The 13,041-nt window shown below is 40.8% G+C and overlaps 1 protein-coding gene and 1 long non-coding RNA gene across 14 annotated transcripts in view; one reads left to right on the top strand and one right to left on the bottom strand.

The window, feature by feature from the left end:
- cfap65 (cilia and flagella associated protein 65) overlaps positions 1-13,041 on the top strand; it is a 213,429-nt gene that overhangs the window by 73,467 nt on the left and 126,921 nt on the right. For 10 of the 12 annotated variants that reach the window (XM_069935942.1, XM_069935939.1, XM_069935940.1 and 7 more), the window contains 3 exons: positions 2,462-2,698; positions 8,278-8,637; positions 11,921-12,058. In XM_069935942.1, the coding sequence (XP_069792043.1) occupies positions 2,462-2,698; positions 8,278-8,637; positions 11,921-12,058 (735 nt within the window). The remainder of the gene's footprint in view (positions 1-2,461; positions 2,699-8,277; positions 8,638-11,920; positions 12,059-13,041) is intronic. The other 2 variants (XM_069935948.1, XM_069935949.1) reach the window with 2 other exon arrangements.
- LOC138762261 (uncharacterized) overlaps positions 1-13,041 on the bottom strand; it is a 102,808-nt gene that overhangs the window by 36,505 nt on the left and 53,262 nt on the right. The window lies entirely within an intron of this gene.

The raw sequence follows: 13,041 nt of genomic DNA, 5'->3' as shown, positions 1-13,041 counted from the left end.
AATCATTGAGTTCCACTCTTCAACTTTGGATATCTCTTGTAATATGAATCTTGGAGTTCATATTTGATTTTCTATTTTGATTTAATGGATAATGATCTTACTTATTCCAATTTGGAGCTCTAATCAGCTTTACACAAGTTTACATTTATGTATGTTCTCATGATCAGCTTCTTGTGTCTGTGCAATACAGGAAGTGCACAATTAAAAGTCCTTAAATTAGTTTTTGATTGGGTTTTGTTGTTAAACACTGTTAAAAGATCTTTTCATGGAATAATAAATGGAAACAGGTAGGTCACCAGACAACTGATAAAATCAGTACTTTTCCGTTTGTTGGTTGGTCGTGAACCTGAAGCAGAAACATATCGATAGTTTCTGAGAAATTGCAGTTAATATGGTTTCAATTTAATGTTCTTCATCAAATAATTACAATAATCTCAGAAGAAATAAAAGAAAAAATGTACAAATCCATTTATTCAATACCTTCTCCCATCTGGTGATGTTCCAAAGCAAATGAAGCATAGCAAAATGGACTGAGATGCTTGTCTTTTTGGAAATGTCTAACAGATGCAGAGGAAAGTAGGGAGAGGGAGGGAGGTAGAGAGAGAGAAAGAAAAAGAATGAGGTGTTGTTCCTCCATTTTGCGGGTGGTCTCAGTCTGGCAGTGCACGAGGACCACAGACAGATTTGTCAGCAAGGGGAAATTAAAATGGACGGCCACTGGGAGATCCACGCTTCTGCAGCAGACAGAGCTGAGGTGCAGAATGAAGCGATCTCTCAGTCTGCGTCCAGTCTCTCCAAAGTAGAGATGACTACAACAGTAGCTCATTTGTGACTCTGGTCTGATTGATTTTGAAATTATTTAACAGGTTCAGAGACCAATTTGGGATGGCAATAAATGCCAGCTTTGCCAGTGCCATTTACACCTAGCAAATGGATAAGTTTTAAGAAATGGGTTTGTCTTCCAGGAGACTTCTCCCACCATATTTTATCTCACCCTTTATTCTTTCATCATAAACTTATCTAGTTTCTCCTTATTTCAAATCCATTATTCGTTTTACCAGGTGGTAGTGTATTCCACTTCTTATTACACATTGAGCGAAGAGTATTCATCTGAATTCCTTAATGTTGACTGTCTTATGATGATGGACTCTGGTTTTAGAGGCCATCAAATGGATGGAAAACTGGTTGGTAGGCAGGATCAGAGAGTGGTAATAACTGGCTCCTTTTCAGATTGGCAGACAGTTACTATGGGGTATCACAAAGTTCAGTTGCTGGGACTCCAGCTATATATTAATGATCTAGACAAAGGGATATGCAGATGATACTTTGAGTGGCAGAATGAGCTTCAAATAAAATTCCAAGAGGCTGCAGGGAGACTTCAACAGATTAGGAAAGGATGCAACTACACGGCAGATGTTGAATAATGTAGATAAATGTGAGGTTATCCACTTTGGTGGCAACAACAGACGGGCAGATTATTATCCAAATAGTAACAAATTAGGAAAAAGAGAGACCTGGGTGTCATCACACCTCAGTCAGTGAAGGTTGAAACACAGGTAGAGCAGGCATTGAAGAAAGCAAATGACATGTTGGTCTCTATTGCAAGAAGTTTCGAATAAAGAAGCAGAGAGGTTTGACTGCAGTTGTATGGGACCTTACTGAAGCCACAGCTTGAGTATTGTGACCAATTTTGGACCCTAATCTGTGAAAGCTGCTATTGAATGAGTGCAGTGAAGACCGCACGGTCAGCGTAGTGACACGGTCAGCATAGTGACACGGTTAGTTCAATGCCATTGCAGCGCCAGCAACTAGGGTTCAAATCCAGCACTGTTTGTACATTCCCACATGTCTGCGTGAGTTTCCTCCGGGTGCTCCGGTTTCCTCTCACCCTTCAACAATGATTGGGGGTTGTAGATTTGTACTTGGGGAGGGGGGGGCACAAGCTTGTGGCCCAGAAGGGCCTGTTTCCATAATTTAAATTTAAATTCGCCAGATTGATTTCTGAAATGGCACGACTGAAGGATGAAGAAAGGCTGGATAGACTCATTGGAATGTAGAAGAATGAGAGGAGATCTCATCAAAACATAAAATTCTGACAGTACTAAACAGGTGGGATGGAGGAAGAATGTTGGGGAAGTCCAGAACAAGGCATGGTAGTCCAAAGAGAAGGGATAAGCCATTTAGAATGGAGATGAGAAGAAATCTTTTCACTCAGAGAGTTGTGAACTCCCTGCCACAGAAAATTATTGAGGCTGGTTAGATGTATTCATAAAGGGAGTTGGTTGTGGTCTTATTGACTGAAGGGATCAAGGGGGATGGGAGAGAAACCCAGGAATAGGGTGCTGAAGTCATCTGATCAGTCATGACTCAAAGGGCTCAAAGGGCTGAATGGCACCTACTTCTATGAATGCTTGGAAGAGTGAACATTTTAATTAACCAACTTTTCCTGCCTTTGTCACAGGATCCTTTGTTTCTGGATTTAATCGGTACTTGCCACTCAGACCAGTTGATGCCAGCGATTCTCACGCCAAAACACCTAGAGCAGTACCGCACCAACATGATGCGCGGACTGACCTTCTACCCTCCGGACATATTGACCATCATGCAGCAGGAAGGCAAGCTGCAGCTTGATGCTGATGGGGCTCTCATGTTGGTTGCTGAGAAATGCTGCCAGTCCATAGGGCTGGGTGGTAATGAGGTAACAGCTTCTCTCTCCTATCTCTTCACCTGGGAAGATTCTAACTGGTAACGGGAGGAAGGGGCCAATCCTGTTTTCAGGGCAAGGTGCCAAAAAAAAATCCATGACTATTACTATCAAGATTTTTAAAAAATCATTTAACAGAAGAATAAAAGGTGATCTTATAGAAGAATAACATTACGAAAGGGATAGAAAATATAGAGGCAGGAATGCTGTTTCCACTGGTAGGTGAGTCTAGAATGAGGTGACATAACCTCAAGATTCAAAACAGAGACGAGGAGGAACTGCTTCCCCCAGAGAGTTGTGAATCTGTGGAATTCTCTGCTCAAGGAAGGGATAGAGGCTGGCTCTAAGTTAAGACAGAGTTTGATTTTTGCTGAGTTGGAGAATTAAGAGTTCTGAGAAAAAGACCATAAGACATTGGAGCAAAAACCCACCATTTGATCTTGAGCTGAACCATTTTCCCACTCAGCCCCACTGCCTGGCCTTCTCCCCATAACCTTTGATGCCCTGGCTAATCAAGAACCTATCAATCTCTGCCTTAAATACACCCAATGATCCGGCCTCCACAACCAAAAAAATTCATGGTTTTTCCACCCTCTGGCTAAAGAAATTCATATGCATCTTTATTCTCAGCGGATGCCCTTCAATCCTGAAATTGTGCCCTCTTGTCCTAGACTCTCCCACCATGGTAAACAACCTTTCTGCACCTACTCTGTCCATCTGAAAGTTTCAAAAGGCAGGTGGATGGAGCTGAGTCCATGGCCAATCATCATTAAATAGTAGAGCAGGTTCAATAGGACAGATGCCCAGCTCCTGCTCCTATTTCATATGTTGTAACATTCCTAATTTTGAGTACTGCATTTTCGAACCATTGACTCCTATAGAGTGTAACACAAGCAATAATAAAGGATTGGCCAAGAATTGGGTGAAATTGGCAGCACGAGTTTCAATAGCTGGTGTTAGCTTTGACCATGTTGTAAATATATTTTAAAAATTTAAAAAAAAATATTCCAAATGAAGATAGTGTGTAATCTAGAGGAAAATTGGAGTAATGTTATTTATATAACAATGGTGCCTTTATGCTAATCTTGACCAAAGATATTGTCAGTTTGGTGGTCACTGTTGAATAAGGGTTCATAATTAGCTGCAATGCCTTTTCTGGTTATGGTGTACTTCTGAAGGGAGTAAATATTAAGCAGTTGGATGGGTGGCAATGAGCTGGACCACCTTGAACTGGATGGTGACGAACTTTCACAGTATTGTCAGAGCTCCACTCATCCAGGCAAGTGGAGAATATTCCACCACATTCCTGAAGAGTGCCTGTAGATAGTGGAAGGGCTTCAGTGAGTCGATGATTCTGAATGAATGAATAGTTTTATTGTCACATGTGCTGAAATGCAGTAAGAAGCCTTGTTTTAGACTGTAAGACCATAAGATATGGGAGCAAAAGCAGACCTTTTGGCCCATCGAGTTCACTCCACCGTTCCTTCTTGAGCTGATCTATTCCCTAATTCAGCCATATTCTCCTGCCTTCTCCTCGTAACCTTTGATAGCCTGACTATTCAGTTACTCATCAATCTCTGCCTTAAATATATCCAATGACCTGTTCTCCACAGCATGATGTGCTATCCAGACGATCCAACTCTTTGGTAGTGCAATAATAACAAATAAATAGACAAATAAATAAAAGTTTAGGGAGTAGTGTGTAACAAAGTGATCTTCTATATTTACTATTTCCCTTTCCAACTGCTCTGTTTCCTGATTATAGTCCTTCTTCATCTTGGTTACATAACTTATTATTTGCCCTCTAATGAATGCTTTCATTGCATCCCATAGTATAAACTTATCTTCCACTGATTCCGTATTTACTTCAAAATACATTTTTAATTGTTTTTCAATAAATTCTCTAAAATCCTGCCTTTTAAGTAACATGGGGTTTAATCTCCATCTATACATTCTTGGAGGGATGTCCTCTAGCTTTACTGTCAATATTAAGGGTGAATGGTCCGATAGTATTCTAGCTTTATATTCTGTTTTTCTTACTCTACCTTGCATACTAGCTGATAACAAAAAAAGGTCTATTCTTGAGTATGTTTTATGTCTAGCCGAGTAATATGAATATTCCTTTTCTTTTGGGTGTTGTTTCCTCCAGAAATCCAAAAGTTGCATTTCTTCCATTGATTTAATTATAAATTTGGTTACTTTGTTCTTTCTGTTAATTTTTTTCCCAGTTTTATCCATATTTGAATCCAAATTTAGGTTGAAATCCCCTCCTATTAATATGTTCCCTTGCGTATTTGCTACCTTCAAAAAGATATCTTGCATAAACTTTTGATCTTCTTCGTTAGGTGAATATACATTGAGTAGATTCCAAAACTCCGAATATATCTGACATTTTATCATTACATATCTCCCTGCTGGATCTATTATTTCCTCTTCTATTTTAAATGGCACATTTTTACTAATTAATATAGCCACTCCTCTTGCTTTTGAATTATACGATGCTGCTGTTACATGTCCTACCCAATCTTTCTTTAATTTCTTGTGCTCCAATTCAGTTAAGTGTGTTTCTTGCACAAATGGTATATCAATTTTTTCTTTTTTCAGTAAATTTAGCAGTTTCTTCCTTTTAATTTGGTTATGTATTCCATTAATATTTAAAGTCATATAGTTCAACGTAGCCATTTTATACTTTGTTTATTTTCCCTTTCCGTTTTTCCATCATTACCTTTCCTCCTTTTCCATTTCTGTTTTCTTATTTTAAACCCTTTATAAGACAACATTCCTAAAACATCAAACATTTTCCTTATTCTCCTATTTAAAACTTCTTTAGCCCCAATCTCCCCTTCCCCTCCTGAGTTGTCCTTTATCCCTTGTCGGACAACCACATCTCCCCTCTCCATTTGGGTTGGCGAATTCACTCGCAAGCGTCAGCTGATTTTGCTGTGACCGCAACTCCTCCCCACCCAGCCCCCCCCAGAAAAGATTTCACTTTTCATATGTAACAAAGGTCACCCTTTTAGTTCCCTCCTTATTCCCTCTATTCCATTTCCTTCCCTTATTAATTCTTGTCTATACTATCTATATTTTCCTCTAAATACGGATACATTCACGTATGCACATTATACATCTACACACTTATACCTCTTTACCCACGTACATATAAATCGTGGTCATTTTTACTCTCATTACACGTCTTCATCCCTCAGTCTATTTTGTAATTGTTCTGCAAATTCTCGTGCTTCTTCTGGATCCGAGAATAGTCTGTTTTGTTGTCCTGGAATAAATATTTTCAATACCGCTGGATGCTTTAGTATAAATTTATACCCTTTCTTCCATAAAATCGCCTTTGCTGTATTGAACTCCTTTCTCTTCTTTAGGAGTTCAAAACTTATATCTGGATAAATGAAGATTTTTTGCCCTTTGTACTCCAGTGGCTTGTTGCCCTCTCTTACTTTTTCCATTGTCTTCTCCATTACCTTTTCTCTTGTAGTATATCTTAGGAATTTTACTAAAATAGATCTTGGTTTTTGTTGTGGTTGTGGTTTAAAGGCCAATGCTCTATGTGCCCTTTCTATTTCCATTTCTTGCTGTAGTTCTGGACATCCTAGGATCCTAGGGATCCAATCCTTTACAAACTCTCTCATATTCTTGCCTTCTTCATCTTCCTTAAGGCCCACTATCTTTATGTTATTTCTTCTGTTATAATTTTCCATTATATCTATTTTCTGAGCTAACAGTTCTTGTGTCTCTATAACTTTTTTATTAGATTCCTCTAATTTCTTTTTTTAAGTCCTCTACCTCCATTTCTACTGCTGCTTCCCGCTCTTCCATCTTGTCCATTTTCTTTCCCATTTCTGTTAAGGTCATATCTATTTTATTCATTTTCTCTTCTGTGTTGTTTATTCTTCTTCTTAAATCATTAAATTCCCGTGTTTGCCATTCTTTAAATGACTCCATGTATCCTCTAACAAGAGAAAGTATATCCTTTATCTTGCCTTTCCCTTCTTCTTCTATTTCACTGTGCTCTTCCTCTTCCTCTTCTTCTTCCTCTGGGTTGGCCATCTGTTGTTTCTTTGTTGCCCTTTTCTTCTCTTCTTTCTTGTTTTCATTGTCTTCTGTGTTCTCTTCTTGCTGCAGGTGTTCTGCAGCTGTTGTTGCCGGCTGTGGAGATCGACTCCCCAGCTGGTCACCCCTCCCGTCGGTGTGTTTTTTTTCATGCGCACCGCGCATGCGCGAGGAGTCGCACATGCGCGGTTGCGCACTTTTACTCGGCTCAATGAGCCACTTTTGTAGTCCACTTTCTACCGACCTGAGGGAGCGGGTTTCTCTCTCCACCGCGGGCCTCTTCGAACAGGTAAGGCCTTCTCCTTCTTCCTCCGTTGTCTTCTCTTCCTCTCTTCTTACCGTTGACTTTGATTTTTCTTTTTTTGTCGCCATCTTCTTTCCACCTTTATACTCACTTTTCTTTAACTTTTATTTCTGTGCCTTTGTGTTTTCCTTTGTTTTTTCTGACTTTTCTGGAGAGGGCTGGAGTTCACCGTCCGGCCACTACTCCATCACGTGACTCCCTACAAAGTGATCTTAATGAAAAGTTCTGACCTGAAACATCAACTATTCTTTTTCTCCCATTGAGTTTCTCCAGCAGAGTCTGGGTTGTGCATGCCAGTTAATTATCAAATAGTTTAGGGGATAGAGAAAACTATAGTTATAAAAGGCAGTTCAAGGGCCTCAGCTTTTGCCAGTGTGAGATCCAGTCAAGAACGTAGGGAGTCCCTGGAATACGAATGAGATCCGTTCCTACATCTGTCTTTAAGTCGAATTTGTAGATAAGTCGGGACAGATATATGTGGATCTTATTTAGTGTCAGTTAGTCAAATGTTTGCCTTAGTACTGTTTAAAAAAAAATTCTTAAACAGCTTAGATAGAAAAAAAATAGATCATGATTAAAAGTTGACACTTAATCTTGTTCCATTGATTTCTTGCATACCAGAAGGGGCATTTATGTGTGAATTGGGGGCACAATTTGTTCATAAGTATGAATCGTCCATAAGTCAGACATTCATAACCCAGGGACTCCCTGCATAACAGTAGAAAAGAAATTATTCTTGAACCTGGAGGTTTGATTGTGCAGTTAACTATTGGATAAAGTTTCCAGTCATTGATGTACTCTTCTGAGCACAATGTTAATGAGTTTCATCCAGTTAAACTAATGGTTTATATACCTGTAGTAAAATACTGCACATCAAAAACAAGTAGTCTCACAGTTCGTATTTTTTTAAATTTTTAAATTAAAACATTTTATTTACAGCACAGTAGAAGCAGATTTTGGCCATTTAAACTCATGCTGCCCAATTACACCTAAATTAATCTACAATCCCGTATGTTTTGGAGGGTGGGAGGAAACTGGAGCGCCCAGAGGAAACCTACGCAGGCACAAGAAGAACGTACAAACTCCTTACAGACAGCGCCGGATTTGAACCCGGGTCACTGGTGCTGTAACAGCGTTGAGCTTTGTTTATCATGTCTTTGTTTTTATTTTGTATCATGGTTTTAATTTTGGGGTTTCTTTACAGGATTGTCTGGAAGCACCTGCCTCATTTCCCAACATCCCAACGATCAATGAGTACTTTGACGATGGCGTTCAAAGCAGTCTCACCATGTTTCCACCTCATGTGTCCACCAGCAAGAGAGAGTTTGATTTCGGGAATTGTCTGGAGCGCGATCGGGTTGTACCTCTGCCCTTTTCCATGATGAACCACACAAAAGGAAAGATCACAGTGCTTTGGGTGACCCAACCAGGCAGCGTTTTTACAGTGATGCCTCAGACCATTGATATCCCCCCCTTGAAGAGTATGGCTTTCCGGATCCATTTTTCCCCCAATAAGCTCAACATGTTGTATGCAGCTGAATTAGAATGCTTTACTTATTACAAGGTCAGTAGTGCAGAGACCTCCCATATAATGTTAACTCACAGGGACAGGTTAAACAGCTCAGAAGAATGAGGGGAGATTTGATACAGGTATTTAAAATTATGAGGGGGTATGGTGCCAAAATCCAAGTAGGCTTTTTCCATTGAGGTTGGGTGAGACAAGAAAGAGAAGATAGGTCAAGGGTGAAAAGTGAGATGTTTAAGGGGGGGGACTTGTTCTCTCAGAGTGTGGATCGAGCTGCCAGATGAAGTAGTGAATGTGGGCTAGATTTGTACGGAAAGCTATAGTCTAGTGCAGGTCAATGGGACCAGGCAGAATAATGGTTTGGTACAGACTATGGTTCTAAATCTTGCCCCAGAGTAATGGATTAGGGTTTCAATTCTCACGACAGAGAGTCTTGAAAAATGTTCAAGGCTGACATTTCTGTCCAGTGCTGAAAAGCATGCAGAACTACCAGGATAAGCCATTAACTCAATTTATTCAATTTCCGTCTGCATTAAATTTCAGGAATATGAAAATATCAACATTTTATCAGTATGCGGCTGAACACCTTTTGCTTATTATAAGATTTAGAAACTTTGGAATTGTTCCAGGTGGGGTAATATGTCCACTGTGGCTCAGTGCATAGTTCTAATTAATGTTCAAGTAGGCCTACTTTGACCACTGTTGTCAAGTCAAGTTTGTTATCATCTGATTGTACAAGTACAATCTGACAAAACAGCGTTCTCTGGTCCGTGGTGCAAAACTCGCAGGCACACAACCAGACATAACACACACACAGACAAGCAATACATATGCAGGGTAAGTATTCATGTATACAAATAAATAAATATTGTTTTGTACATAAATGTGATGGTTAGTGTGAGCAGTTCCTTTGGTTGTCCAGCATTCTCAATGCCTGTGGGAAGAAGCTGTTCCTCAGCCTGGTGGTACTAGCTCTGACCTTCCTGTATCTTTTTCCCGATTGGAGCAGCTGAAAGATGCTGTGTGCGAAGTAGAAGGGGTCCTCAATAATTTTGCACATCTCCTCAGACAAAAATTCCGATAGATCATGTCGATGGAGTTGGAGGGAGACTTCAGTGATCCTCTCTGCCACTCTTAATGTCCTGTGGATTGACCTTCAATCCATTTCTCTGCAGCAACCGAACCACACTGTGATGCAGGCAGCCAGGGTGCTTTTGATAGAGTTCCTATAGAAGGTTGACATGATAGTGGCTTCAGTTTTCTCAGGAAGTGCAATTTCTGTTCTGCCTTCTTGACAAGTGAGGAGATGTGTGTCCACAATAAGTCACTAGTTAAGTGAACTCCAAGGAACTGAGTGGTCTCCACTCTCGCCACTACAGAGTTGTTGATGTGTAGTGGTCGGTTGTTCTTCTTGGTCCCCCTGAAGTCCATGATTATTTCCTTCATCTTGTCCATGTTGAGACTCAGATTGTTACTTTTGCACAATTTCATGAGATTTTCTTGGTCAAGTTTAGTGTTAATCTGTTGCAAGTCTTCTTTAAGATCACTGGTTATCATATGTGCTGATTGAGTGCCTCCATGTTCAGGCTCTTTCTTCCCAAATTTGCTTCTTGTAGCCATTTCATTGTGATTATAATTGGAAGTCAGAAAGGCAAGTAATATGGAGCAATTTAGTTGTAAAATAAAAGATAGATAGAAAAACTGTAAAGCAGGTAGGAGTGTTAGATTGCTGCTGTTATCCCATGAGTAGACAATTGGAAGTCCTGCGAGATTTTCCACCTCTTCTCTGCAGTGCAGCTCATCCTTGTTGCTGATGAGGCTGACGACTGTTGTGCCATCTGCAAACTTGATGACTCCGTTGGAGCTGGATCTGGCTATATAGTCATGGGTCAGTAGGATAAACAGGAGCGGGCTGAGCACACAGCCCTTAGGTTGGGTGGGTGAAGAGCAGCGTCTTCAGCCAAGTGTCCAGGACAATATTTATTCCTCTACAAATACCTGATGATTCTGATGAAGGCCATTGACCCAAAATGCTAGCGCTGATTCTGCCTCCACTGATGGAGCCCCTTCTGAATATTTCCACCATTTTTTTGTTTTAATTTCTCACCATTCTCACGTTGTACCTTGTGGGATCCCATGGTGGAATGATAAGCACCACTCAAAGACATTTAATTTGCTACAAAGAGTTTTGAAGCTACATGATGAACATGGCTGGGCTGCTGAGGACAAACAAAATGTTGAACAATTGAAACTACTTTTTAAAAGAAAAATTGACATGCAGCACAGTAACAGGCCCTTTCAGCCCATTAACTTGTGCCGCCCAATTACCCAGTCAGTTTTGAAGAGTGGGAGGAAACTGGAGCGCTTGGGGAAAACCCACACAGACAACGGAGAGAATGTACAAATCCCTTACAGACTGTGCAGGATTCAAATCCAGGTTGCTTGTGCTTTGATAGCTTTGAGCTAACCACTACACTAACCATGTCACCTCTAAAGTCAAGACATCATGTTTTAGTGACGTGTATGCAGTTGTTGTCGAATGCAGCCAACGTCTATCCTCAATGGAACAGAAATGGGTAGAAATTTGTTCTTGGTCATTTCAGCTATGTGCAAGTTACAGTAATGGTTTCACCCAGGAGAGAGTGGAGATCACAAAGTTCCTTGGCAGGCAGATAAGATCAACCTATCCTGGGCTCACAACAGCATCAGGGCCTGCACTTCCTAAAGAGGGTGAGAAGGGCAAGGCGACTGGCCCCCAACTTGACAACCTTTTCCAGGAACACATTTGAGAGTGTTCTGTCCGGCTAGATCATTGTGTAGCTGCAATGCATCAGACCAGAAGTCTATATAGAGGATCATTAAAGTAGCCGAGGATCACTGGGGTCTCATAGAGCAAGGGAGAGTTCTGTAATTCCTTGAACCCTATTTAGACAATGCTCCCATCCAGCACTACCATCAAGGAGGACGGGGAATAGCTTCTTCCCGCAGGCTGAGGTTGATGAGGTTCATATTACAACCATGAAAATCATCCCAAATATTTATTTAGACTATATATGTACAGTGTATTATGTGTTTTTGTGCTTGCACCATTGCCTGGAGAGAAGCTGCCTTGTCAGGTTGTCTACCTACGATCTGATGATAATAAACTTGAACTTGTACTTGGCATCCAATATTCCTTTGTATTAAAACACAAAATGAAGCCTCTCCTGCCTTGGGCATTTGAATGGAGTGATTAAGGATAAATTTCTCTCTTGGCAAAACCCTATCACGGCAAATAAGTGAACTGACCTTCAAATCTTCAAATTGTGGGTGTCATTTGCAGGTCATGCGCGACCATCGTCTGGTAAAGGGCGCCATCCAATGCCCTCCCTGGTTCCTCACAGTGCACGTGCAAGCAAGCACGTTCCAGCCAGGCCACGAGCACTTCATTCCCAATTTTGCCCTCGACTCTCCTAAAGTGGTGAGTACAAAGCTGATAATTTCATGTGGGCTTTTCTCCAGTTTTCCTGCAGGAACGAATGTTCTGAGGAAGTTGGCACTTCGCAGAGAGATGTGTGGAGAGATGTTTGCCCCAAAATAAATAAGAAACCCAAGATCCCGTGAAAAGTTTCCTTAGCTAATTCAGACTGTTCCAATGTGAAGTGAACACACAGAATTGTGTTCCAATATAAACACCTACCATTTCACTCGCTTACGAACTATAAATTGGCTTGCTCCACACTTCATAACATAAAATCTTTTTCATTATAGCACATGGCATCTGCTGTGGTTCTACTGCAGCACAGAATACTTACTTAATGGAATAGTGGCCATTCAGCCAATCATTTCCATGCTGCCTTGCTACCAGAATGACTCACCAGTTCCACCCAGTTTAGCCCTCTCTTTCTAGTCTCTCATTGTGTATTTATAACTACACCTTCAAGACCACAATGGAACATGTTTCCACCACATCTGCAGGCAGGCCATTCCAGATTCCAGCCACACTCTTGTGTAAATACAAAGGCCTTTCTTCATGGCATTCTGAAATCCCTTCCATTTTACATCCGTGACCTTTGATTGTTGAACCTTCCATTAAAGGAGATCGCCACCATTTTCTCCAGACCCCTCACCATTTTATAGATTGGTATTAAATCTCCCCTCAGCCTTCTCTAAAGAAAACAGACTTAGCCTCGCCTTGTAACTGGGGTCCTTCCTCCTTGGATTCTTGTAAGTTTGTTTTTCTGGACAATTTCTAATACTTGGACATCCATCATTTAATGTAACAATCAGAATTGAACACAACACCCCATGAGGCCAGATCAGTGTTTTCTAAGCTCTCAGTATATCTTCCTTACTTTTGCGCATGGTGCCGCTGTTGATAAAGCTCACACGTATGAACGCCTTGTTAATTGCTTTCACGTTCTGCCGTTCCTCCTTCCAGGTTACTCTTGCTCCTTCTGAAGC

This window comes from Narcine bancroftii, chromosome 4 (genome assembly GCF_036971445.1).
Source record: "Narcine bancroftii isolate sNarBan1 chromosome 4, sNarBan1.hap1, whole genome shotgun sequence".
NCBI classification, from domain to species: Eukaryota; Metazoa; Chordata; class Chondrichthyes; order Torpediniformes; family Narcinidae; genus Narcine; species Narcine bancroftii.
The sequence above is the reverse complement of the archived record's forward strand: the minus strand, read 5'-3'. Positions and strand labels throughout refer to the sequence as shown.